At 43.4% G+C, this 27,569-nt stretch overlaps 1 protein-coding gene across 1 annotated transcript in view; it reads right to left on the bottom strand.

Moving 5' to 3' along the window:
* Positions 1 to 27,569, bottom strand: part of LOC126354208 (transient receptor potential-gamma protein) — an 847,751-nt gene that overhangs the window by 355,304 nt on the left and 464,878 nt on the right. Inside the window, exon 7 of the mRNA XM_050003666.1 lies at positions 1,227 to 1,397. Within this exon, the coding sequence (XP_049859623.1) occupies positions 1,227 to 1,397 (171 nt within the window). The remainder of the gene's footprint in view (positions 1 to 1,226; positions 1,398 to 27,569) is intronic.

Genomic DNA, 27,569 nt, shown 5'->3' with positions numbered 1-27,569 from the left:
AGGCCAGACGGCCAATGAATTCTTCAGTGCAGATGTAGAACAGGCTCAAATTCTTACGGAAATTGGCGAAATGCCTCGAGTAATGAGGCATGTGGCACTACGTCAGCAGTGTGGGGACAAGTCGACACTTTGGGCTTGACGGCAGGTTTTGCACGGTTAGACTGTGGAGTTGCATCCATCACTAAGTCCGGATCACCAAGGGATCGCAGACGTTTTTATTTGACATAAATTTGAACTTCCACCCGTTCCTGGAAGAAAGAGATCTCAATAGAGGGACAGACAGACGAGCAAGCAATGCGAAAAAAATTGTTAATTAGAATTACTAATAAACAGTTTTTGGATTTTTTCGTTTACTTATACGGCGTAACATTGCCTCTTGTCGAATTTCACGATTCAAGTTGAAGGTCAAGTACAGTGTACGTTTTTGTGAGTGAGTTTGCTACTACAGGAATAACGGATGTAACCGTACCTTTTGACTGCGTTAACTGCCAAGCTTAAGTTTTTCACAACGCTGGGGGACCGTAGACCTTAGTATCGGAAATAAATTTGAACTTGACACCCGTAACCACTCGAGAGCAAAAGGCGTCCTAACAGACGGACGGACTACAAAGTGATTCTATTATTTTACGGAACCGGAAAAATCATAGTTCAGCAAACAAACCAGCGAATACAAAACACGATACCAGAAAGATCTCATATCCAATGAAGAAGAAATATTTAAACCAATTTACACGACGATCAACCGAGACGAAACCGCACACTTGCCAACGGAATTACAGAATTCGCTTCACGTTCCCTTACATTATCGCAAAAAACCTTCTAGACGATCACACAGGAGGGGAAATACTGTCCGGAAAGGGAAAGGACAGTTAAGTATTCATATCACCAACTCGACTCATTTCAACTAACTTACCATCAAGTTTCAAATGTTTCCTTAACTGAAAGGGTAGTCTTAACTGTCGTGAAGTGAATTTAAAAGAATCTCTCACGGACGATATATGTTGCGTAATCCTGTGCAGCACAAACGCCAAATTTATTCGTGTTCGTAATTCGAGTAGTTTATAAGAATATACTAGTACAATGAATAAATTAAATGCTACGAAAACGAGGTGGTTAAGAGTTCATTTTTTTCCAATACGGAAAACAAACGGAGAAAAGTGAGTCCTTTTCAGCTGGTAACTACAGGAATAAAGTTAACGCGTGCGTGATGAGAGCGAGCACATTACCTTCTTCTGGCGCAGCTTGATGGCGAGCTTGAGGCGGTTGAGGTGCATGCGCTCGCCGTGCTCGAAGGCGGGGCCCGTGGGGTCGTGGTTGAGCAGCACCTCCAGCTCGTAGCTGCTGCGCGTGTGGTCCAGCAGCGCCGTCGCGAAGTCCTGGCACTGCTTGCGCAGCTCCTGCCAGCACAGCGGGGGCACCGTGCAGTCAGCCTCTAGCCACTTCATATTATACACTACCGGCCATTGCAATTGCTACACCAAGGAGAAATGCAGATGCACAAATATATTATACTAGAACTGACATTTTCACGCAATTTGGGTGCATAGATCCTGAGAAATCAGTACCCAGAACAACCACCTCTGGCGGTCGTAACAGTCTTGATACGCCTGGGCATTGATCAAACAGATCATGGATAGCGTGTACAGGTACAGCTGCCGATGCAGCTTCAACACGATACCACAGTTCATCAAGAGTAGTATCTGGCGTATTATGACGAGCCAGTTGCTTGGCCACCATTGACCAGACGTTTTCTATTGATGGCAGATCTGGAGAATGTGCTGGCCAAGGCGGTCCGTACAGGACCTGCAACATGCGGTCGTGCATTATCCTGCTGAAATGTAGGGTTTCGCAAACAACGAAGGAAGGGTACAGCCACGGGTTGTAACGCATCTGAAATGCAACGTCCGCTGTTCAAAGTGCCGTCAATGCGAACAAGAGGTGACCGAGACATGTAACCGATGGCACCCCATACCATCACGCCGGGTGATACGGCAGTATGGTGATGGCGAATACACGCTTCCTATGTGCGTTGGCCGCGATTTCTACAAACACGGATGCGACCATCATGATGCTGTAAACAGAACCTGGATTCGTAGATAAAATTACGTTTTGCCATTCGTGCACCCAGGTTCGTCGTTGAGTACACCATCTCAGGCGCTCCTGTCTGTTATGCAGCGTCATGGGTAACCGCAGCCATGGTCTCCGAGCTGATAGTCCAGGCTGATGAAAACGTCGTCGAACTGTTCGTGCAGATATTTGTTGTCTTGCAAACGTCCCCATCTGCTGACTCAGGGATCGAGACTTGGCTGCACGATCCGTTACAGCCATGCGGATAAGATGCCTGTCATTTCGACTGCTAGTGATACGAGGTCGTTGGGATTCAGTGGGATCCAGCACAGCGTTCCGTGTTACCCTCCTGAATCCACCTATTCCATGTTCTGTTAAAAGTCACTGGATCTGGACCAACGCGAGCAGCAATGTCGCGATACGATAAACCGTAATCGCGATAGGCTACAATTCGACCTTTACAAAAGTCGGAAACGTGATGGTACGCATTTCTCCTCCTTTCACGAGGCATCACAACAACGTTTCAGCAGGCAACGTCCTTCAACTGCTGTTTGTCTATGAGAAATCGGTTGAAAACTTTCCTCGTGTCAGCACGTTGTAGGTGTCGCCACCGGCGCCAATCTTGTGTGAATGCTCTGAAAAGCTAATCATTTGCATATAACAGCATCTTTTTCCTGTCGGTTAAATTTCGCGTCTGTAGCACGTCCTCTTCGTGGTGTAGCAATTTCAATGGGCAGTATCGTATTTCCTTCAGGAGCATTATGTACTTCACTAGAAAAACGGTGCCAACTGAAGACAGAGAGCACAAAAATGCGCTGCGTAAGGCTGGGGCAGCCGTAACAGAGGTATAGCGGTGGGATAGCGTCACCTAGCCGCATCGGGAAATTGGAAACTGCATTTATGCAGGTAGGAAGCTCTGAACGTCATTTCTAGTGGCAATAAACTGGAAACTACGTGTTTGGTGGCAGTAAACGGGAGTGCATATTTCGTGCCAATAAACTGGAAACTGCATGTCTGGCGGCAAGAAAATGGAAAGTGCACGTCTGCTCACTTGATACAGCGAACTGCGTCTCTGAAGACACTGAATTGGAAACTCTGTATCTGACAGGAAACTGGAATCTACATGCCGACCGGAGTGGCCGAGCGGTTCTAGGCACTACAGTCCGGAACCGCATGGCCGTTACGGTCGCAGGTTCGAATCCTGCCTCGGGCATGGATGTGTGTGATGTCCTTAGGTTAGTTAGTATGAAGTAGTTCTAAGTTCTACGGGACTGATGACCACAGCAGTTAAGTCCCATACTGCTCAGAGCCATTTAAACTTTTTTTTTTTTTTTTTTTTTTTTTTTTTTTTTTTTTTTTTTTTTTTGAATCTACATGTCTGGTGGCAAAGAACTGGTAACTACATGTCGCTGGCAGGACACAGGAAACTGAATATCTGGTGCGAATAAATAGGAAACAGCATTTTAGGCGTCAGGAAATTGGAAAATCCGTGCCAAGTAGCAGGAAACTGAAAGCTACATGCCTGGTGACAGAAAACTGGAAACTAATGTTTTGTGGCACAAACTGGAAACAGGACATGTGGTTGCTCCAATTGGGAGGTTCATTTCGGATGGCAGGAAACTGAAAAAAACATCATATGTGGAGACAAGGAACTGGAAACCACCCTCCCTAATGAAATTTGTAATAAATAAACCATCACAATTTGAGAAAATTAGTGGTGTGGGGGTAACAACACTCTCGAAGAAGTGACCTTTGGTACTCATCACTAAGGCTGTCAATGGCTGTGAAGTAACTTCAGTAGCAATCCACAAACGTCTTTCTGCTTTTGGCCAATAACATAAATTGTCTGAAAGAGTGAAAGGCAATTTTAAGTGCCATGTGAAATAGCTTCTTCTAAGCCACTCTTATTCTGTAAACGATTTTTTAAAATTCTTCTAAGAATAAAGATATTAGTCTATAGTATTGCTCACGTAACAAATGATATATTCAACGTTTTTCACGCGTATTGACTTATGTTTACGAATCTCAAATATTAACGGAATTCGTAAAAGGGATTATCAGAACTGTACAGAGACAAGAAAAAAAGGATGCTACTCCTGAATCAACTGGAACGTAAAAGAACTAATGAAACTCGAGCAAGACGGAAGTTAGTAACGTAATACCGCAGGTTAAGAAAACGAAATGGAAATTTGCAGGTTTGGGTGACAAAATGATGGGAGGTGTACGAGAGCGGCCGACGAGTGGAGCCTGGAAGGGACGGGGAGAGGTTCAGGGAGGGCGGGTGGGAGGGAGGGAGGGAGGGAGGGAGGCGGGCCGCTTCATTTTGCAGACTCTGCAGCAAAAATTATTGCTCGACTTGAAGAATTTATATCTGACCAGAGACTGAAATAGCTGCGTATTATTGTTGCTGTTATTATATTTAAAATTAAAAATAAACAAGAGTCACAGCTCTCTTGTTGTTAGCAGTCGGCCCAAAATCGGTCATTGTGCAATGCTGAACGGCGCAGCGTCGGAGTGTCTGTGACGGTGATCTTCCACTGGGTAACTGATTAGGCCACTGCAGCAGGTGGCGTCGTCATCCTACACACAGGCCGACGGCAGCACCTGCGGCGGCAGCAAACGGGCGTCACCAGAAGAAAGGGGGGGGGGGGGAGGACAGGGTGGGCCCATGGGGGGCAGGGGGGGCAAGGGGTCGCAGGGGGGGCATGGGGTCGCAGGGGGGGCAGGGGGGCGCATGGTGGGGCAGGGGGGCGCATGTGAGGGCAGGGGGTCACATGGGGGGGCAGGCGGGGTGGCAGGGCGCAGGTGGGGTGGCAGGGGTGGCAGGAGGGGCAGAGGGGGCAGGGGGGGGGCAGGGGGGGCAGGGGGGGCAGGGGGGGCAGGGGGGGCAGTCAAGTTGGCGGTCGGATGCTGCCGACTCCCAGCGAGTAGTAACGACGTCGTGCTGCCCAGTCGACGTCACACAGCCCAAATCAGTGAAGGGACTTCCGCCCAAGCCTCAGCGGTATCAGATCTGTGACGAGTGTCCACGATATTGTGTGTTTCAGTGACTGTAGGGAAGCCACAGTACACCCATTCTGAGCTATCAGTTCTCCGTTCAGTAATTGTGGCTCATTTAGTGTGTTCTGAGCCGGAAGTCCACGTTTGCAATTTCATAGCTACAACCGAGCCAGGCGAGCAGAGACATGTTTTGTTGTAATTAATAATATATTACTTATCTGGAGTGTTCTAATTAACTGTATTATTACTAGCCACGTCATTGTCCGTGTAACTGGACACAAGAGACGTGAAGAACGCGCCGACAAGATGGATGTAGTGAGCACACACACGCAGCATTCTCATCCCATCGTATTTCACGCAGATAAACTCGCGGAGACAGCTCTGTATGAACTAGGTGTGTGTCTCCTTGTGGCAACAGATGCGAGTGCAAAATCCTCTCTGTGTCACAGTGGACAGACTGACGAACGAGGTGAGATACCAGACGACGCAGTACAGGAACTAGAGACCTCTTTCTTTATTCTTTCTTTTTTTTTAAGTCTAGATGGCCAGCCGAGTACGTTAGAGTATGGTTTCTTAGATGTCGATAGTTGACACATACTACACTATCAATAGAATTTTTAGAATCTGTACGTATTTCGATTAACTAACGACAGTTTCGTACAGCTATTTCAAATGAAAAGTAACTTTCTAAGAATTTCTTATTCTTTTATATAATACAAGACATACAAATTTTGTTTTATAGAAAGTAAGGTACTAAATACTTTCTTTAGTCCCGTCTCTCATTCATTCTTTCTCCTGTCTTGAGGAAAACTCTCTCATCAGGAAGTGAAGTCTCTGGACAGCACAAATATTTAGTGTGGCCGTTACATACAATGTACTTTTAGATTTTGCTCGTTATTCTAATACGCAGGCCTGCTTGTCTATTACAGGTTTTCTAAATACTGGCATACTACAATTGTGGAATCCTCTACAAGTGTCACGTTATCGACTTTACGCTGTTCCCAATACGGAAAAGAAAGAAAGATCATCCTATTTCAAACTGGTATACGTATCAGGAGACTTGTTAGAACTGCTCATGGGTGCATCTGTTTCAGATATTATTTCTTTGTGTTGATGCGATGATTACAGTATACTCTTTGTGAAGTAACTGTGCAGCGTTGCCTGGCTCTTGGAATGCCCTGGAAGCAAGCTTTTTAAACCAAGAATTCAATTATGTCGCAAGCACATTAAAAGACCGCGTGTTAAATGGTCACAGTCTTCCGCTGACTGATTTAATAAAGGAAACCACAACACTTAGTGCTCCATTAATTGTTAAGTTGCTTTCAAAGTCTGAAAACTTTGCAAAAGAAACCGAATAAGAGATATAATTATGGAGCAGTTAGGTCTGACTCCCCTGAAATTATTGTTATTGCTACTTGAAAAGCTTCAAAAGACTTCTCTTGCACAGCTCAGTAATTTTCTGCTGTGGACGAAGGTGTTGCTTTTGAACTTTCATTCATAGCAATCGCAAGCTCACTTGGTACTTCAGAATTCTTTTGAGCATGGAGTTTGAACAGTTCCATCGAATCAGCACCTCTTTTATCAGTTTCAGTTCTTTTTTGAGCATTGCCCTGTTTGTTTTTGGTTAGTATAGTGTTGTGAAAGAAAGTCACAGTAGCTTTCATTTTCCATAAAATTTTGGTCTCGTACTATTTAGGTGGTACAGTGGGCAAACCACGCTGAATGTGGAATCTTTAAGACTGCAGCAGTTGTTTACATAGCTGCAGCGTTGTCTGTAACCACTACTACTGGCTTATCACAAATATTATATTCTAGAAAGATCTGATTGATTACCAGAAAAATGTAACGTTAAATGCCAATACGTCCGAAAATTTGCATATTATTCCAAAAAATTTCTTTCTTTCAATGTCTTATTCTCTGAAAAATTACTTTGCTATATAAAAAATAAGTCTTTTAAAAATGGGGCTAATACAGTATTTGTCGATGTCAATTTGAGCTTTAACGTCTTAGAAGTACGGGGAAAACAGGAGGAGGAGGAGGAGGAGGAGGAGGAGGAAGAAGAAGGAGACGAAGAAGAGGGGTGCGGGAGGGAAGTGCCAACTGGTCTGTATGCTTGCTGATGAACTGCAGCAGATATGAAACAAACTGCGCACGGGAGTATCAAGGTTCGGTGAAAGCGCATTATTCAAGAGACCGGGGGTGGCTTCGTCGCTCATTATGTTGTTTCTCATTGAAGTTGACACTCAGTACGAAACACTCTACGGCTGCTACATAGCTGAGGTCGGCAGCACCCGTAATCTTAACGCAGCGGGCATGAAGTACAAGTTTTCTTGGAGTTTCGCCCTTCACTGAGGGAAGCGCTCGGAGCGGCACAAAGAGCACAATAGTAACGAAGGGTAAGGGAAGGTGTGCGGCACTATCGCCCATCATACCATGTATTCCTGTAACATACCCGGGCCGCTCAAAGTCTGCGCTTGAGAGATCTTGCTAGATAGCGTTTCGCCGGCTTCACTATAGTCACGATACAACAGCTTCCTTTACACTATAACTGAGCGTTTCCCACCACCATTGGAAAGACAGCAATACAGAAATTGTAACGCCACGACCAGTGGAGCATAGTAAACCGGTATGAAAGGCAATACCTACATTATTTAACGTAGCAAATAAACCACCGCACATGTACCTGAAGGGAGAACCGCCAAGACGCCATAATAGAACGTTACAAACCAATAAACCTGTTTCGCAGCAGCAAAGAAATCAATTCCACAATTGTTGCTGCATCTGAGTCACAAACAGAACATATTCGCGTTTGAAGCAAAAGTAATTACATTTACAAAGTCGAATTTGCATCAGAAAGTCGAATAGTCTAAGAATGGTCGAATCATTAGACTCCATAAAAACATTTTTACGTGTCAAGGGAAGTGCTTATCACGATAAGAACAGACGACAACAGAAATACATGCTTCTCGGGCATGAAATGTCTTCTTGTATTTCCTGTTGTCAGCGAAGTAGGCTGGAGTTTCTCTCAAATTTAAAGGTGTTTCTTAATGAACAAACAATAGCTTAAGACACTGAAAGAGTGAATTTCGGATGTTTTTACATTTATTTCGCGATAGTTCCTGACCTTTGGTAATTTAGTAATGCATGGAACACGAAAATATAATTATTTCTTTACTTAATGAGAAAAATAATCCGGTGACGAGCGAAAAATACTCATCGTTTCATATCGGCATCATTCAGAACACTTCGTGGCGACAGTGCTCTTTGTCTCACTGGCGCCAGCGACAGCGATTCGACAGTTGTGGCACTGTGTTTGCGTGAAAAAAGTCCGGCAGCAGTAGCCGACAGCGACAGACGCAGCAACAGGTAAGTAAACCGCTTTTGTCACATTTACGAGTTCCTAACCAGGAGCTAATTTTACTTTAATAGTTTAGATTCTTGAGTTTCTGCGTATAAATTTAAAATGTAAGCCACAGTTGTTGTGTTTTAATTTGCGTCAGAAAGTAAATCTGATTTTGTGGTATATTACTAGTTCTTTATCGGGGGCAAATTATTTAGTTTCACCTGAGTGCTTCGGTAGTTCGGTTCTTGAATATATGAGTACTACTTGAAAGTTCCTGCGTTTTCCTCAGGGTCTACAGTAGAGTTGCCCAGCACGTTCCGACAGTCCGTTTATCTGCATAGTTTAGTTTTCCACGGTCTCTGGTATGGACAGGGACTGCGATTGTTGTGTGCAGATGCGAGCGGAGTTGGTGACACTTCGCTCTCAGCTTCAGGCTGTGATGGCTTCGGTTACACGGCTTGAGGCTGCAGTGGATGGGCACCACAGTTGTGAGCTGGCAGTGGGGATCCAACGGACGTCCAGCACGTCAAGAGTCCTGCGATCGGTTGTCACCGGTGGCCAACCCAGCTACTGCTCCGACTGAGGCTGACCCCTCACCTGTGGTCGAGTGGGAGGCGTAGCAGGCGGCGAAAGACTTCCCAGGCGGCCGCACGTAAGGCCTCTCCGGTTTGTCTGACAAACAGGCTCCAGGTGCTGTCTGTGGCTGACACTATCGCTGAGCCAGATGCTGTCGCCTGTCCTGTTTCAGAGGAAACCACTCAACCTACAAGGTCCTGGCAATTGCAGAGGATGGGACTATTGGTAGTTGGGAGTTCCGACGTTAGGCACGTTATGGAGCCCCTTAGGGACTTTGCTGACAAGGAGGGTAAGAAAACCAATGTGCAATCCGTGTGTGTACCGGGTCGAGTCATACCAGATGTGGGAAGGGTCCTACCGGATGCCATGAAGAGCACAGGGTGCAGCCAACTACAGGTGGTTGCTCAAGTCAGTACCAATGATGTGTGTTGCTTTGGATCAGAACAGATTCTCTCTGGTTTCGAGCGGCTAACAGAAGTGGTAAAGGCTGCCAGTGTTGCTTGCAAGATGAAAGCAGAGCTGACCACTTGCAGCATAGTCGACAAGACCGATTGCGGACCTGTGCTACAGAGCCGAGTGGAGGATCTGAATCAGTGGCTCAGACGGTTCTGCGACCGTGTAGGTTGCAGATTCCTTGACTTGTGCCAAAGGATGGTTGGGTTTCGGGTTTCGCTGAGTAGGCCAGGTGTCCACTATACTCAGGACTGCAGTACCTGTATGCAGTTCGGAGATGTACCGTAATGCAGTAGCGAAATCCTCGTACTTAAATTGGAATGATCTCATGTACAATGCTGCAGATTCCTCGATTTGCACCAAAGGTCGTTGGGTTTCGGGTTCTGCTGAATAGGTCACGGATAGCAGGGGCTGTGTGGCGTGGACTGGGCGGTTTTTTAGGTTAGAGGGTCCGGGAAAACACAAGAGGGGCTTCAGTCATAAAGGGTGCAGGCTGAACACAGGAAGAACATAGACACAGGTGGCGTGTTTGTTGCTGCTGGAAGTAGTTTAGCTTGTTGCTAAATTGAAGTAGATTCTTCCTGTGAGTTAGTATGGACAGAGGTCATTGTTGGCAACCGGAATAAAATAATAATGGGATCCTTTTACCGACCTCCCAGTTCAGATGACGCAGTTGCTGAAAGGTTCAAAGAAAACTTGAATTTGATTTCAAACACGTACCTGACTCTTACGATAATAGTTTGTGGTGACTTTAATTTACTCTTGATATGTTGGCGAAAATACATGTTTAATATCGGAGGTACGCATAAAACATCATCCGAAATTGTGCTAAACACATTCTCTGAAAATTATTTCGAGCGGTTAGTTAATGAGCCCACGTGAATTGTAAACGGTTGTGAAAACACACTTCACCTCTTAGCAACAAGTAATCCTGAGTTAGTAACCAGCATCAAAACCGATCTAGGGATCAGTGAACACAGGGGAGTCGCAGCGAGACTGGGTATTGCAATCCCCAAATACTCCAAAAATAAGCGAAAATTATACCTATTCAAAAAACCGATAAAAATTTACTTGACGCCTTCCTGAGAGACAATCTCCACTTATTACAAATTAATAATACAAGTGTAGACAAGATGGGGCTTAAATTCAAAGAAATAGTATCGGTAGCAATTGAGAGGTTTATACGAAATAAACTAACAATCGAAGGAGCTGATTCTCCTTGGAACACAAAACGGGTTGGAACACTATTGCAGAAACAACGAAACAAACATGCCTAATTTAAACAGACGACAATCCCCTACATTGGCGATCCTTTACAGAACCTTGAAACTTAGGAGTTCCATGCGAGACGCCTATGACAGTTTCCACAACGAAACTTTGTCACGAAACCTGGCAGAAAATCCAAAGAGATTCTGGTCGTATGTGAAGTATGTTAGCGGCAAGAAAATCAGTGCCTTCTCTGCCAATGGAGATACTATTTAAGACAGTGTTGCCAAAGCAGATTTACAAAACACAGCCTGCCGAAATGCCTTCACAAAAGAAGACGAAGTAAATACTCCAGAATTCGTATCGAGAACAGCTGCCAACATGTGTAACGTAGAAGTAAATAAAAGCAAGTCTTCTGGTCCAGACTGTATACAAATTAGGTTCCTTTCGGAGTATGCTTATGCATTAGCTCCATAGTTAATAATCATACACAACCGTTCGCTCAACGAAAGATCCGTACCCAAAGACTGGAAAGTTGCAGGTCACACCAATATTCAAGAAAGGTAGTAGGAGTAATCCACTAAATTACAGGCCCATATCGTTAACGTCGATATGCAGCAGGATTTTAGAACATATATTGTGTTCGAACATTCTAAATTACCTCGAAGGAAACGGTCTATTGACACACAGTCAACATGGGTTTAGAAAACATCGTTTCTGTGAAACACAACTACCTCCTTATTCACATACTGACGTGAAGTGCTGAGTGGTATTGATAAGGGATTTCAGATCGATTCCGTATTCCTGGATTTCCAGAAGGCTTCTGACACTGTACCACACAAGCGTCTCGTACTAAAATTGCGTGGTTATGGAATATTGTCTCAGTTATGTGACTGGATATGCGATTTCCAGTCAGTCAGGTCACAGTTCGTTTTAATTGACGGAAAGTTAACGAGTAAAAGAGATCTGATTTCAGGCGTTCCCCAAGGTAGTGTCATAGGCCCTTTGCTGTTCCTTACCTATATAAACGATTTGGGAGACAATCTGAGCAGCCGTCTTCGGTTGTTTGCAGATGACGCTATCGTTTATCGACTAATAAAGTCATCAGAAGATCAAAACGAACTGCAAAACGATTTAGAAAAGATATGTCAATGGTGCGAAAAGTGGCAGTTGACCCGTGTTTGGGTACTGAGGAAAAACAGTGTGTTGGATAACTGGCGGACCTCACATCCTACAGAGATTAGTTTTGTGTCACATCCATTAAAACATTTACATTTCGTTCGAATTACTTATAAATATGCATTGCAATACTGTCAAAACTAATATCATGTAAATACAGTTGCATATTTTAACGATTTTGTCCAGCTACCATACAAATAAACTTGACACTAGACAGGTTGAGATTTTACTACATTCAATTTTGTGGTAACTGGTGCATCTTTGAAGGAACAAGCTCAGTTAATCGAACACAACACAGTCAGCCAACATATGAACGATATTTGTTATTCTACGAAAGGTAAAGTGGCATAGGGTCGTTAGGATTTCATCGATGTCTTGTATTTTCGAATCACCTTATTCGTTAACATGTACAGTTGAAGACACCTGTAAGCACGATGAGGACTGAGAACCAGAAAAGGACAGTAGCGAGTGTGTAATTCATAACGATAGTACTCGTATTTATTTTAAAATTGGTTACGCAGTACAGTCAGAAACGCTCAACAAATATTTAAAATGTCGTTTTACATCTACTAACTGTTTTGTATTGCAACAGACTTATTTACATTTGTATTTCTTGTTACACGTAAGTATGCACATACATTTGAAGATTACTATCTTCATAATGCTTATTCATGAATCCATGTTATTTACATTGCAATTGACGAGATACGCACTAAGATATCTATCATCATTAGGAGCAAAATTACAAAATTCCGTCTCACACGTTATCCCTCCCCCCTCCCTCCCCCACAGAGGCCAACCTATTAACAATAAACGTTTATAGAGACGCCACCATATTTGATATTGATTAAATACCTCCACACAACCTATTTCCTCTGCACTCCACACGCCATGGAGGTAACAGAGTCCGCCAGTTTATCGCGCTCCAATTAGAGCAGATTTGGATTATAAGCGATATGACTATCGATTGTGAAAGAAGTCTATTGATCGTGTATCTTATCAGAAGAAAGAAAACTGGCGTTCTACGGATCGGAGCGTGGAATGTCAGATCCCTTGATCGGGCAGGTATGTTAGAAAATTTAAAAGGGGAAATGGATAGGTTGAAGTTAGATATAGTGCGAATTAGTGAAGTTCGGTGGCAGGAGGAACAAGACTTCTGGTCAGGAGAATACAGGGTTATAAATACAAAATCAAATAGGGGTAATGCAGGAGCAGGTTTAATAATGAATAAAAAATAGGAGTGCGGGTAAGCTACCACCAACAGGATTGTGAACGCTTTATTGTGGCCAAGATAGATACGAAGCCCACACCTACTACAGTAGTACAAGTTTATATGCCAACTAGCTCTGCAAATGGCGAAGAAATTGAAGAAATGTATGATGAGATAAAAGAAATTATTCAGATAGTGAAGGGAGACGAAAATTTAATAGTCATGGGTGACTGGAATTCTAGAGTAGGAAAAGGGAGAGAGGGAAACATAGTAGGTGAATATGGGAGAGAAATGAAAAGGGAAGCCGTCTGGTAGAATTTTGCACAGAGCATAACTTAGTCATAGCTAAAACTTGGTTCAAGAATTATGAAAGAACATTATATACATGGAAGAACCCTGGAGATACTAGACGGTTTCAGATAGACTATAAAATGGTAAGACAGATTTAGGAACCAGGTTTTAAATTGTATAACATTTCCTGGGGTAACAGGAGAAATATTTCATGTAATTGATGAAAGGAGAAAATATAAAAACGCAGTAAATGAAGCAGGCAAAAGGGAATACAAACGTCTCAAAAATGAGATCGACAGGAAGTGCAAAATGGCTAAGCAGGGGTAAGATAGATACTGCTTACAGGAAAGTTAAAGAGACCTTTGGAAAAAAGAGAGCCACTTGTATCAATATCAAGAGCTCAGATGGAAACCCAGTTCTAAGCAAAGAAGGGAAATCAGAAAGGTGGAAGGAGTATATAGAGGGTCTATACAAGGGCGAGGTACCTGAGGGCAATATTATGGAAATAAAAGAGGATGTAGATGAAGATGAAATGGGAGATACGACACTGCATGAAGAGTTTGACAGAGCACTGAGAGACCTGAGTCGAAACATTCCATTAGAACTACTGACGGCCTTGGGAGAGCCAGTCCTGACATAATCACCTACTGGTGAGCAAGATGTATGAGACAGGCGAAATACCCTCAGACTTCAAGAAGAATATAATAATTCCAATCCCAAAGAAAGCAAGTGTTGACAGTTGTGAAAATTACCGAACTGTCAGTTTAATAAGTCACAACTGCAAAATACTAACGCGAATTCTTTACAGACTAATGGAAAAACTCGTAGAAGCCGACCTCGGGGAAGATCAGTTTGGATTCCGCAGAAATGTTGGAACACATGAGGCAATACTGACCCGACGACTTATCTTAGAAAATAGATTAAGGAAAGGCAAACCTATATTTCTAGCATTTGTGGACTTAGAGGAAGCTTTTGACAATGTTGACTGGAATACTCTCTTTCAAATTCTGAAGGTGGCAGTGGTAAAATACAGGGAGTTAAAGGCTATTTACAATTTATACAGAAACCAGATGGCAGTTATAAGAGTCGAGGGGCATGAAAGGGAAGCAGCGGTTGGGAAGAGAGTGAGACATAGTTTTAGCCTGTCCCCGATGTTATTCAATCTGTATATTGAGCAAGCAGTGAAGGAAATAAAAGAAAAATTCGGAGTAGCTATTAAAGTCCATGGAGAAGAAATAAAAACGTTGCGGTTCGCCGATGACATTGTAATTATGTCAGAAACAGCAAAGGACTTGGAAGAGCAGTTTAATGGAATGGACAGTGTCTTGAAAGGAGGACATAAGATGAATATAAACAAGAGGAAAACGAGGATAATGGAATGTAGTCGAAGTAAGTCGGGTGATGCTGAGGGAATTAGATTAGGAAATGAGACACTTAAATTAGTAAAGGATTTATTGCTATTTGGGGAGCAAAGTAACTGATGATGGTCGAAGTAGAGAGGATATAAAATGTAGAGTGGCAATGGCAAGGAAAGCGTTTCCGAAGAAGAGAAATTTGTTAACATCGAGTATAAATTTAAGTATCAGGAAGTCGTTTCTGAAAGTATTTGTAGGGAGTTTAGCCATGTATGGAAGTGAAACATGGACGATAAATAGTTTGGACAAGAAGAGAATAGAGGCTTTCGCAATGTGGTGCTACAGAAGAATGCTGAAGATTAGATAGATAGATCACATAACTAATGAGGAGGTATTGAATAGAATTGGGGAAGAGGAGTTTGTGGCACAACTTGACAAGAAGAAAGGATCAGTTGGTAGGACATGTTCTGAGGCATCAAGAGATCACAAATTTAGCATTGGAGGGTAGCGTGGAGGATAAAAATCGTAGAGGGAGATCAAGAGATGAATACACTAAGCAGATTCAGAAGGATGTAGGTTGCAGTACGTACTGGGAGATGAAGAAGCTTGCACAGGATAGAGTAGCATGGAGAGCTGCATCAAACCAGTTTTAGGACTGAAGACCACAACAACAAGAACAACAATATCAACAACATCGATTGTATAGATAGTTGAGACGCTATCGACAGCTGATAGTTTATCGATGTTTAAGTAACACTATATTAGAGAGACGAGCTTGTGTAGCCACTAACATAGACGTCACTTTAGCAAATTGTATGGCAGTCCAGTGACCAATATGCAGTTGTCATCAAAGTTGTAACTGCCAGTAACAGAGGGCCACAAGCAGAGGAAATCATGACTGTGTCAGACGTCTAGAAAACGGATTGGGATGGTTACACTGGAGCGTTTCCAATGGAATCGCTTCCGTTTCATCTAGACTTGTTGCGCAGTTACTGTATCTAAGTAAATGCTAAAAAGTCAGGCTACAATCCCTTGGAGCCCAGAATTTCCACGCTGAGGTGAAGGGTAAGATCAAGAAGGAGATCTTTTCAACTTGCCTTAGAGCGGTCAGAGCGCGCTGCCATGGTGCATAAATAGAGGGCAATTCAGATGCCTGCAAAACATTGCTTCAGGAAACTAAAAGAACATGCTATAAATAGTTCCTGCCAAGGTAACTGTAATTTGACTTATGGAGAAGACCTTACAACCCACTGACTGAAAAGGGTAAGGAACCTACTGTCATGTCTAGAATTTGTAATGAGGATGGCTCAAAGACTTGCTGATGAGAACATTAATACTGAAATATACGCACAACTTAGAAGTGCACAGACTAACGAATAGGGCAATCAGATGTTAGTGATACTTCTTGCTCACGAAGTTGCTATAGCAATCTGGTTCGGACAGCGTTTACCCTGAGATCGTGCGGATTGTAGGTTCATTGATGGTGCTATATTTGACAGCAGTACTAAACGAGGTGTTGCAGACAGGTAGGATCCCGGCGATATGGAAAAATGCTAGTGCAGCAGTGATTAAAAAGTGGCAGGATAAAGACCAGGAATCACCTGTTCACTTCTAACGTCTTTGTCAAAGTTCAGAAGAGTCTGCTTTGTGACCAGTTGCAGGCGCATAGGGAGCCCCCGGCTATAAACTACTGTCAATGTGGCTTCAGAAGAGGGAAGTGTATAGATGATACGGTTAATACAGCTTTTCTGATAGTAGAAAATTCGACAGCGCTCATGATCGACATCACAGAGTATTCGATATTCTTTGGTGGCCTGGGACGTTTGGAAGCCTCCGAGATGTCGGTGCCCCTAATGTCTGCCTAAGAGCTTTATAAGTTATTTTAGTGGATGAAGCGTCCAATGGCTTGTGGAGCCGAGTAAGGTAATCAAAAAGATTACCAAGGCCTGCCCTTAAGGCTCCGTAAGTGGTCCATTATTCTGACATCTTAGTACTAAACCCCTACTACATCTGTTAGACAGAGCAGACGCTATTGTAGTTGTTTGTGGATACACAGATGACATCCTAATAGTTGTGTCTGCAGACTCCAGGGCGAGACTTTAAGGAGAAGAGCAGGAAAAAAAATACTAATGATGTGCTTGGTCAGTTGCAGCATTGGTGTAAGGGCAACAAACTGACTGTAGCAGTTCATAAAACTACATACATACTTCTGAAGGGACGACTTTCTCTTGCCAGAAATACCTCCCTGAGGCATGACGGAATGCCTGTAATACGTTGCGCCGTTTGTACGAGTAGATATTTAGGCATTATTTTAGGCTAGAAAAGAAACTTTCTGCAAGATATGAAGTCTGTTACTCAGAAAGCGGCTAAAATCACGCGTAAGACTGCCCGTGCTGCCACTGCCGCCTTCAAATTGCCCTTGCATGTGGTGCATGAAGCTGCCTTCAAATTCCCCTTGCATGTGGTGCATGAAGCTGCCTTCAAATTGCCCTTGCATGTGGTGCATGAAGCTGCCTTCAAATTCCCCTTGCATGTGGTGCATGAAGCTGCCTTCAAATTCCCCTTGCATGTGGTGTATGAAGCTGCCTTCAAATTCCCCTTGCATGTGGTGCATGAAGCTGCCTTCAAATTCCCCTTGCATGTGGTGCATGAAGCTGCCTTCAAATTCCCCTTGCATGTGGTGCATGACGCTGCCTTCAAATTCCCCTTGCATGTGGTGCATGAAGCTGCCTTCAAATTCCCCTTGCATGTGGTGCATGAAGCTGCCTTCAAATTCCCCTTGCATGTGGTGCATGAAGCTGCCTTCAAATTCCCCTTGCATGTGGTGCATGAAGCTGCCTTCAAATTCCCCTTGCATGTGGTGTATGAAGCTGCCTTCAAATTCCCCTTGCATGTGGTGCATGAAGCTGCCTTCAAATTCCCCTTGCATGTGGTGTATGAAGATGCCTTCAAATTCCCCTTGCATGTGGTGCATGAAGCTGCCTTCAACGCCACTGTGGGCTTCGCTCTCAGCGCCTGGACGCATCGCCTTCCGCTAGGCACCTACAAGTGTGGGTGTACAAAAAAATATTGCGGAGCATACTTCCGAGGCTCCCCGGTGACTTTCGCACTACACCTGTCGAGGTATTACTGGTGATTCTCGGGATATGTCCGATGGATATCGTTGTACGTTACAGGACAACGCTGCATCGGTTGCGGCGTGGCCAATATGATCTTGTGTACGAGATCACTGAAACTCATCGAACTCATAAAAGACGTTTATAAGCCTCGAATGAATGGCTGTCTGACAGGGACACTAAAAGCACAGCAAGGCGGATTTACAACGTATCCCCAAGTGTCAGAGACAGGCTCTAAGCCGGCCGTAGTGGCCATGCGGTTCTAGGCGCTTTAGTCTGGAACCGAGCGACCGCTACGGTCGCAGGTTCGAACCCTGCGTCGGGCATGGGTGTGTGCGATGTCCTTAGGTTAGTTAAGTTTAATTAGTTCTAAGTTCTAGGCGACTGATGACCTCTGAAGTTAAGTCGCATAGTGGTCAGAGCCATTTGAACCATTTTCAACAGGCTTTAACTGCGCGACATAGACCCTATTCGAGTTACGGTGCGTCTATTAACACATCATAATCCATATCCCAAACCCTTGCACCGAGTGCGCTGTAGTAACGCACCAATTTGTCAATGTGGACAGGAAGACATCGCTGATCCTTTCGTTTTCAATTACTCCTTTTTTCAGGTACAAATACACTGCAGACAATTTGAATGAGATTTGAAAAAAAATTTAGTGACCAGTACGCATGTACTACAGTGTATATAATTGCCTATGGAACATGTAAAAGGTAACTGCTTAACTTTCTAAGATCAAGTTCACGCTTTAAATATCAAAATGACGTTAAAGATCACAAGAAGCATTTTAAAAAGATGGGAATGAAAGAAAGAAAGACTGCTACCGCCTATACAGGTAAGCGTAGACTCGAGGATTGCCAAGGAATGCAGATACCAGTGTAGAATAGTGTAACAACGATGGATTTAGAACTATGCTGAAACGGCCGCCAAATCACGCAGGGGTAACAGGTGATTAGGATTGTGGAAAGGCCCAAGGGATTCATTTCATTACTTTTAATTTATTACCATTTATTTCACAAGTACACTTTTGAAAGAAATTTGCTTCGCGGCTGAGGCCTCCAAACAGATCCTTTAGAAAAATTTCAATTTTGAAGAGACATGACACACAGTTAAATTTACGAATAAGACAAATCGCATACATATATGAGATTAGCATGCGGAGCGGTTGAAGGCCGCCGGATTAAATCTTCACAATTCCAAATATACAATAATGAGTACTGAAGGCAGAAGGCGACAATGTTTTAAGATGCTAACAGGGCTGGTGGCCCACAAGGTGCACAGAAAGAGATAAACAAACGCAATAAGATGGCTGACGGCTGCAAGTTAAATTTTGCAAATTAAGGAAATATATATTACAACAATCGGTAAAACAATACATGAAGTTTAAAAATTTTCTTTTTGCAACACCAAAGGCGGAAGGCCCACAATAACTCTTAAAATCGTTCAGAGGAAATTACAATAACCTTTGAAGAGCAGAAAGCGATAATGTTTGGACTTGAAAGAAACTCTGAGGCCCTCAATTAACCTTGCATAATTGAAAATATAAAATACAGTAAAGCCCCAAAACACCTTTTAAAATAAATTGCAACAAGATGAACACTGCCAAAGAATAATTAAGGGAGGAGCACTCAGGAGCCTCCAGGGGATCGGTCTGCCCTCCTTCACTTTGGCTAGACAGGCGTTGAGCCCAACTACACTCGATTTGTCCGAACCCAACCAAGGGACAGTCGCGGATCGACCGACCAACCGCTTGCTTGGCACGACGGAGTACACTAGAATTCAAGGCCCCAAAAAAAGTTACAAGTGTCACTATGACCATACAAACGCGTATGTGAACTGAGCTGCCAAAACTACACACCATATTCGGCAGCAACAATCGGTGAGGAAAAGACACTGCCTGAAAATTACGTTAGCGGCCAGGGCAAGTAACCAGAACACTAACGGCCACAAGGCAGAAAATTCTGCTGGTCCACTTGACTATGGATAAATTAATTTAATCAATTCCACCTGACGGCGGCTACATCGAACACTTCACTCGTTGTTGCCCACAGGAAAACCTCCACAACAGCAACGCCGGAACCAACAACGTAATGCTCAAAACCACTTAACCTCCACGTCCTGGGTCGGTGAGCGACGATGCTCGTACCGATAGGACAGCTCCAGACAGACTATGTTCTCCGACCAACCGACCGACCAACAACCCACCAAAGGTTCGTGGCGGCAACGGTCGGGAGGGCGACGTCCACTCAGGGCTCACTGCTGCTGCGAGCCGGCGACTGGCTGCCCGGGCTGCGCTACAGGCGCGTTGCAACTGACTGCCAGGGCCCAATTCAAGACCCGAACTGCCGCCTTGAACTCTGCTCCTCACACGTTCCTACTGACTCGCCTCAGAATGCCGACAACATCTAAAATAGTCGTCAGTGGAATTAAGACGTGACCTGCACGAAGACCTGAACGATACCAGTCACAAAGCACGCACGAAGACAAATCGGGAGTCATTGTGCACACGCACACCTGGCAGGTCCGGACTGCGCTCCAGACACGTTACTACTGACTGGCAGCCCGGAGTCGCGGCGCGAACTCCCTATTCGAACTGGCTTACAACAGACAACGACCGGGAAGTAATAGCAGTCGAGCAAAGATACTACGAGAGGGGATATATCGATACGTGTTGCTAACGCCGCTCACGGTCAGACAAAGCGGCAACTCAGTGACAGTAGTAATTTAAATTAACATGGTAAGGTGGAAGTACGTTAAAATCAGGGTGTAAAATACATTATGGCGGGAACACGAGCCACTCACGTCTCATAGGTGTAGTTGTAGATAGTCGGCAACCCTCCAGCTATTCTGTGACTGCCAGAAACACTTCCCAGATATGTGTTACGGTGAAAATTGGATCTTCCTGCCCGAAAACCTGGCTCGTACACTTCAATAAAATCTTGAGCAAAAGAATTCACCTTCTTATGAATTACTAACGAGAGCGCTTTGTGTGGTACACTGAGCAGAGAAATACCACTGTAGCTGTGAGTCATCAGTTTTCTGCCTGGCTTGATACGGCCCCCACGAATTCCTCTCCTGTGGCACCCTCTTCATCTCAGAGAAGTATTCAGTTACTTGTTGTGTGTATTAGAATATTCGAATCCCTGTCTTCCTCTATAGATTTTACCCTCTACAGATCCCTCCAGTACCTCGGAGGTTGTTCCCTGATGCCTTAGCACATGTCCTATCATCTTGTCCCTTCTCCTTGTCAGTGTTTTCCATATATTCCTTCCCTCTCCGTTTTTGCGACGAACATCCTCAGTTCTTCTCAGTCAACATGACTTTCAACATTCTTCTGTAGCATCACATCTCAAATGCTTCGATTCTCTTTTGTTGCGGTTTTTCCACAAGCCGTGTTTCACTATGATACATTGCTGTACTCCAACTTACATTCTCAAAAAAAAATTCCTCAGATTGAGGGGAATGTTTGATACCAGTGGGCTTCTCTTGTCCAGGAATGCTCTCTTTGGATGCGGTAATCTGCTTTTTATGTCCCCCTTGCTTATATTCTCAATGGTAATTTTACTTCCAAAGCAGCAGAATTCTTTAATTTCGTCTACATCACGGTCCACAACTGTGGTGCTAAGTTTCTTGTTATTCTCGTTTCTGGGGCATCTCAGAACCTTTGTCTTTTTCCAGTTCACTCTCAATCCATATTCTATACTCATCAGACTGTTCATTCCATCTAACAGATCCTGTACTTCTTCTTCATCTTCGCTGAGGATAGCAATATCATTGGCGAATCCTATCATTGATATCCTGTCACCCTGAATTTGAATCCCACTCTAGAACTTTTTTTATTTCCTGCATTGCTTCTTCAATTTACAGATTGAACAGTAGGGGCGAAATAATGCATCCCTGGCGTACACCCTTTTTAATCTAAGCATCTGGTTCCTTGTCTTGCACGCTTACTATTCCCTCTTTGTTTTTGTATAAGTATTGTATGTTACTTACTTCTATTTTTCTCGTAACTTGGATCATCTTGCACCATTTCACTTTGTCGATTAGCTTTCCTAGGTTGACATATCCAGTGAACGTGTCTCGATCTTTCTTAAGTCTTGCTTCCGTTGTCAAGAACAACGTAAGAAGTGCCTTCGTACGTCCTCTACCTTTCCTAAAGCTAAAATGATGGTTATGTAATACATCCTCAGTTTTCTTTTGCATGCTTCTGTGCATTATTCATGTCAGCAGCATCAGTACATGGGCTATTAACCTGATTGTACGAGAGTTTTCGCATGTACGTGCCCTTGCTACCTTCGGAATGTGTGGATAATATTTTTCCGAAAGTCTGATGTACGTCGCTGGTCTCATAGATTCTACATACCAACGACAATAGTCTTTTAGTTGCCACTTTCTCCAGCGATTTTAGAAAGTCAAATGGAATGTTATCCATTCCTTCTACCTTATTTGATATCAGGTCTTCTAGAGCTCTTTTAAATTCTAATACTGGATCTCCTGTGTTATCTCTATCAACTTCAGTTTCTTCTTCTAGTACAGCGTCCTCATAAAGCCCTTTAAGGTAGTCTTTCCATCTATCTGGTCTCTCTTCTGCATGAACCTGCATACGTACGATTTACTGTGGGTATGACACTGCACTACAGCCCTTCACTTGCCTTGTCAAACGGGCACTCGCCACAAATCCTCTTTCATATTCGCGCCTTGCACTCTCTCCGCGTCCTCCATTAAATGTTACTGATCTGTTCTCACGTAAAATACCAGAATATGTGATAGTTGATAAAAAATTTCGGTATAGAAAAAACAATAATATGATCACGTGGTGGCTCCTGGATGTGTGTAACGCTACTGAAACTGTGATCATAGCAACACAGTGGACTGGATGCAGAACACGACGTGGCAGGATGGTATCAGGACACGAGTGACGCTGCGAGATTCGGCACAGCTCCCATCGGGAGAGGGTCTTACGCCGATCCTACCCACCCTGTGAGACCTGAGTTTCTTCTGGCGTATACAACTTTCAAATAACTTCCGGGAATTCAGCCAGGTAACACTTTCAGCGTCCGCCGATATTTCGGCGGGAAAACACCCAGCCATTTTCAAGGCAAACTGCAACGGACAGACGGCGTACATGCAAATTTAAAACGATGTGAAATGTTTTCCGACCTCCATCTACAATTAGAACACTTTTGAGTTCCGTTAACGATGATCTTGGATTGCGTAAGGTGGGTGTATATCGTATTCCCTGTAGCTGCAGCATGGTAGATATCGGTCCAACTATCAGGACCGTGGAGGACCGATGTACTGAGCATAAACGGCCCACACGATTACAGCAGCCAAATAGATCTGTTATTGCCGAACATTGCTTGGATACTGGTCACCTCATGTTATATTATAACACCGAGATATTGGTATGTACGTCCAGCTATTGGGACAGCGTTATTAGGGAGGCAGTCGAGATTAAATTAGCGAGCAACCCCGTTAACAGGGATGGAGGTTTCTGTTTAAACTCTGTTTGGAATACGGCTCTCTCCCTTGTCAAACAACAGAGGGACAGAGTCAGTGCTACCTCACCTGCGAATTCATAGTCTCACCATCGATACCTCTGACTTTGGTCATCTTTGATGGCACTAGTGATCAGTGTGTGTGTTATCTTTCCTGCTTCAGTCCGAGAACCGAGGTTTTAAATTTGCATGTACGCCGCCTGTCCATTGCAGTATGCCTTGAAAATAGCGGGGTGTTCTCCCGCCGAAATGTCGGCGGTCGCTGAAAGTGTTACCTGGCTGAATTCCCGGAAGTTATTTGAAACTACCCACCCTGTCGAACAGACAGATGACAACGGCCGAAATCTGGGCAAATATTACTGGACCTTAGGTTTAAATATGGAGTTAACACGTGTCGCCTACCGTTGACGCCGCACCACAAACAACAGACACTCGAGTGCTGTTGAGGGGGAATCAACTTCGACACTGAGTTCCATCGTGTGGTGTTCGGCAATGAGTTTCGCTTCGCTTAGTGGCGGCCACAGCAACGTCAACGCGTCTCTAGGCGAGCGAAGTCACGGAAAGCTGTGACTGTCGGCAGCCTCGTATCTCTCCAGCTCCTGCAGCCATGGTGTGAGGAGCTGTCAAGTGTGGCACCAAAACTGATGTGCTAATTACTGAAGAATGACAGAATGTCACAAGAGTTTAAGTCCCGTTGTTGTATCCTCGACGAGCAGGGTTTCTAATAATATATCCCAGCACTATTCCGTGGCATCATATGTGAAAAGCATCTGTTCTCTTCTTGTCGGAAAGGTATACAAAAGATTTCACTTTTTCAGAAATGGTCATCTTGATATTGCCAAACTGCGATTCACGTCCTCTCTACTTTGAGATCAGCATTTCCAACCTCAGAAGACAAAACTACGGCCTTTTATACTTAAAATTATCGTTTTTATCTGAAATTTTCGTACACTGAAAATCTTAAAACACGGAAACAACAATGCTGATAGTATGAGATACACAATATTTGTTTTCAGTCGCGAATAGCTAAGTCTTCATCTCTTAAAATTTTTATTCATAAAACTTGCGAATTACGAACCGGAACATGTATAATCCTATGCATTAATCTACGTTCAGAATCTGATAGCCGACCGGAGTGGCCGAGCGGTTCTAGGCGCTACAGTCTGGAACGGTGCGACCGCTACGGTCGCAGGTCCGAATCCTGCCTCGGGCATGGATGTGTGTGATGTCCTTAGGTTAGTTAGGTTTAAGTAGTTCTAAGTTCTGGGGTACTGATGACCTCAGAAGTTAAGTCCCACAGTGCTCAGAGCCATTCGAACCAAGAACCAGATAACCTCGAAAGATTTTCTGCAAGGAACATTCGCTAAGCCCGATCGAAAAGTAGCGCTGCGTACGTTATATAATTGCAGATAGTAATATAATTAAACGCACCTTAGTAAGCATCGTTATGGAACTCCACATGACGAAATCGGCATCACTCTCCCGATGAGATTCCTTCAACTTAGCATAAATGTCGGACGCATTCACTGATGGGGTCATTGTACTGACTGGTTCGAACTGTACACAGTTCTTGACACGCTGGGAAGTGAATGTTACTGCGCTGACTGTACCCGAATGTAATTTATTTCTCAACGGCTTTTTCACTAGATGCATTTTCGAAAAGACTTGCTCACAATCGACACTAGTGTAAACAGTCTTTCTTCTTCCCACTTGGAAGAGAAAAATAATGCAGTGCAGTCCATTGTTCTAGAACACGTGAAACAACCGACAACACAGATAATCATCTTCTGAGGTTCTATATTACACAGCTTTCGGAATCCAACACGAAAGGCAACAGTTGCATGAGCCCTATTGTATTTGCACCACTAATTTTCTCCTGATGGACACAATCCATGATATGGCTTATCATCAGTAGAGGACTTATAAAAGAATGTCGCCCCAACATCTCTGCTCATTGCCTCCAGACTTTCTTTCTGAACTATGCTTAAGGGGACCACACCATGCCTTTCTAACCCAAGTTAATTTAGGCAAGTATTTGACCCATACCTGAAAAACTATTTGATGCAGGACCTTAATATTTTTACTATATGTTACATGATGCTAATAGAGGCAGCTGTACTAAAATCTACCTTATCCATTTTATAGTTTTTAAGAAATACCTTTTTTTAATTTATTACCAAAAAATGTTAAGTTTTTTCTGCAGAAAATATTTTTGTGACCTTCCTAATGGGGAAATATTAATGAATATAATAACAGAGGTGGCTTTTTATGTTATGCAGAGTCTCTGAAAACTTCATTCATTTATCTTTGATAGTTACTGATATAATGGGGCATTGTTGTTCTTGTTCTTGTTGTTGTGGTCTTCAGTCCTGAGACTGGTTTGATGCAGAACTCCATGCTACTCTATCCTGTGCAAGCTTCTTCATCTTCCAGTACTTACTGCAACCTACATCCTTCTGAATCTGCTTAGTGTATTTATCTCTTGGTCTCCCTCTACGATTTTTATCCTCCATGCTGCCATCCAATACTAAATTGGTGATCCCTTGCTGCCTCAGAACATGTCCTACCAACCGATCCTTTCTTCTTGTCAAGTTGTGCCACAAACTCCTCTTCTCCCCAATCCTATTCAATACCTCCTCATTAGTTATGTGGTCTACCTATCTAATCTTCAGCATTCTTCTGTAGCACCACATTGCGAAAGCTTCTATTCTCTTCTTGTCCAAACTATTTATCGTCCATGTTTCACTTCCATACATGGCTACACTTCATACAAATACTTTCAGAAACGACTTCCTGACACTTAAATCTATAATCGATGTTAATGAATTTCTCTTCTTCAGAAACGCTTTCCTTGCCATTGCCAGTCTACATTTTATATCCTATCTACTTCGACAATCATCATTTTGCACCCCAAATAGCAAAACTCCTTTACTACTTTAAGTGTCTCATTTCCTGATCTAATTCCCTCAGCATCACCAGACTTACTTCGACTACATTCCATTATCCTCGTTTTGCTTTTGTTGATGTTCATCTTATATCCTCTTTTCAAGACACTGTACATCCCGTTCAACAGCTCTTCCAAGTCCTTTGCTGTTTCTGACAGAATTACAATGTCATCGGCGAACCTCAAAGTTTTTATTTTTTCTCTATGGATTTTAATACCTATTTGAATTTTTCTTTTGTTTCCTTTACTGCTTGCTCAATATACAGACTGAATAACATGGAGGAGAGGCTAGAACCCTGTCTCACTCACTTCCCAACCACTGCTTCCCTTTCATGGCCCTTGACTCTTATAACTGCCATCTGGTTTCTGTATAAATTGTTAATAGCCTTTCACTCCCTGTATTTTACCCCTGCCACATTCAGAATTTGAGAGAGAGTATTCCAGTCAACATTGTCAAAAGAAACAAATGCTAGAAACGTAAGTTTGCCTTTTCTTAACCTTTCTTCTAACGTGAGTCGTAAGGTCAGCATTTTCTCACATGTTCCAATATTTCCACGGAATCCAAACTGATCTTCACCGAGGACGGCTTCTACCAGTTTTTCCATTCGTCTGTAAAGAATACGCGTTAGTATTTTGCAGCTGTGACTTATTATTCTGATAGTTCGGTAATTTTCACATCTGTCAACACCTGCTTTCCTTGGGACTTGAATTATTATATTCTTCTTAAACTCTGAGGGAATTTGCCCTGTCTCATACATCTTGCTCACCACATGGTAGAGATTTGTCTGGACTGGCTCTCCCAAGGATGTCAGTAGTTCTAATGGAAGGCTGTCTAATCCCGGTGCCTTGTCATACTCTTCACGCAGTATCATATCTCCCATTTCATCTTCATCTACATCCTCTTTTATTTCCATAATATTGTCCTCAAGTACATCGCCCTTGTATAGACCTTCTATATACTCCTTCCACCTCTCTGCTTTCCCTTCTTTGCTTAGAACTGGGTTTCCATCTGAGCTCTTGATATTGATACAAGTGGCTCTCTTTTCTCCAAAGGTCTCTCTAATTTTCCTGTAGGCAGTATCTACCTTACCCCAAGTTAGATAAGTATTTCATCCCTCAAAGCTACCCATTCTTCTTCTACTGTATTTCTTTCCCCCTTTCCTGTCAATTATTCCCTTATGCTCTTCCTGAAACTCTGTACAACCTCTGGTTTAGTGAGTTTATCCAGGTCCAATCTCCTTAAATTCCCCACTTTTTGAAGTTTCTTCAGTTTTAATCAACAGTTCATAACCAATAGATTGTGGTCAGAGTCCACATCTGCCCCTGGA

This window comes from Schistocerca gregaria, chromosome 3 (genome assembly GCF_023897955.1).
Source record: "Schistocerca gregaria isolate iqSchGreg1 chromosome 3, iqSchGreg1.2, whole genome shotgun sequence".
Taxonomy (NCBI): domain Eukaryota; kingdom Metazoa; phylum Arthropoda; class Insecta; order Orthoptera; family Acrididae; genus Schistocerca; species Schistocerca gregaria.
This window is presented reverse-complemented; position numbering and strand designations above follow the sequence as displayed.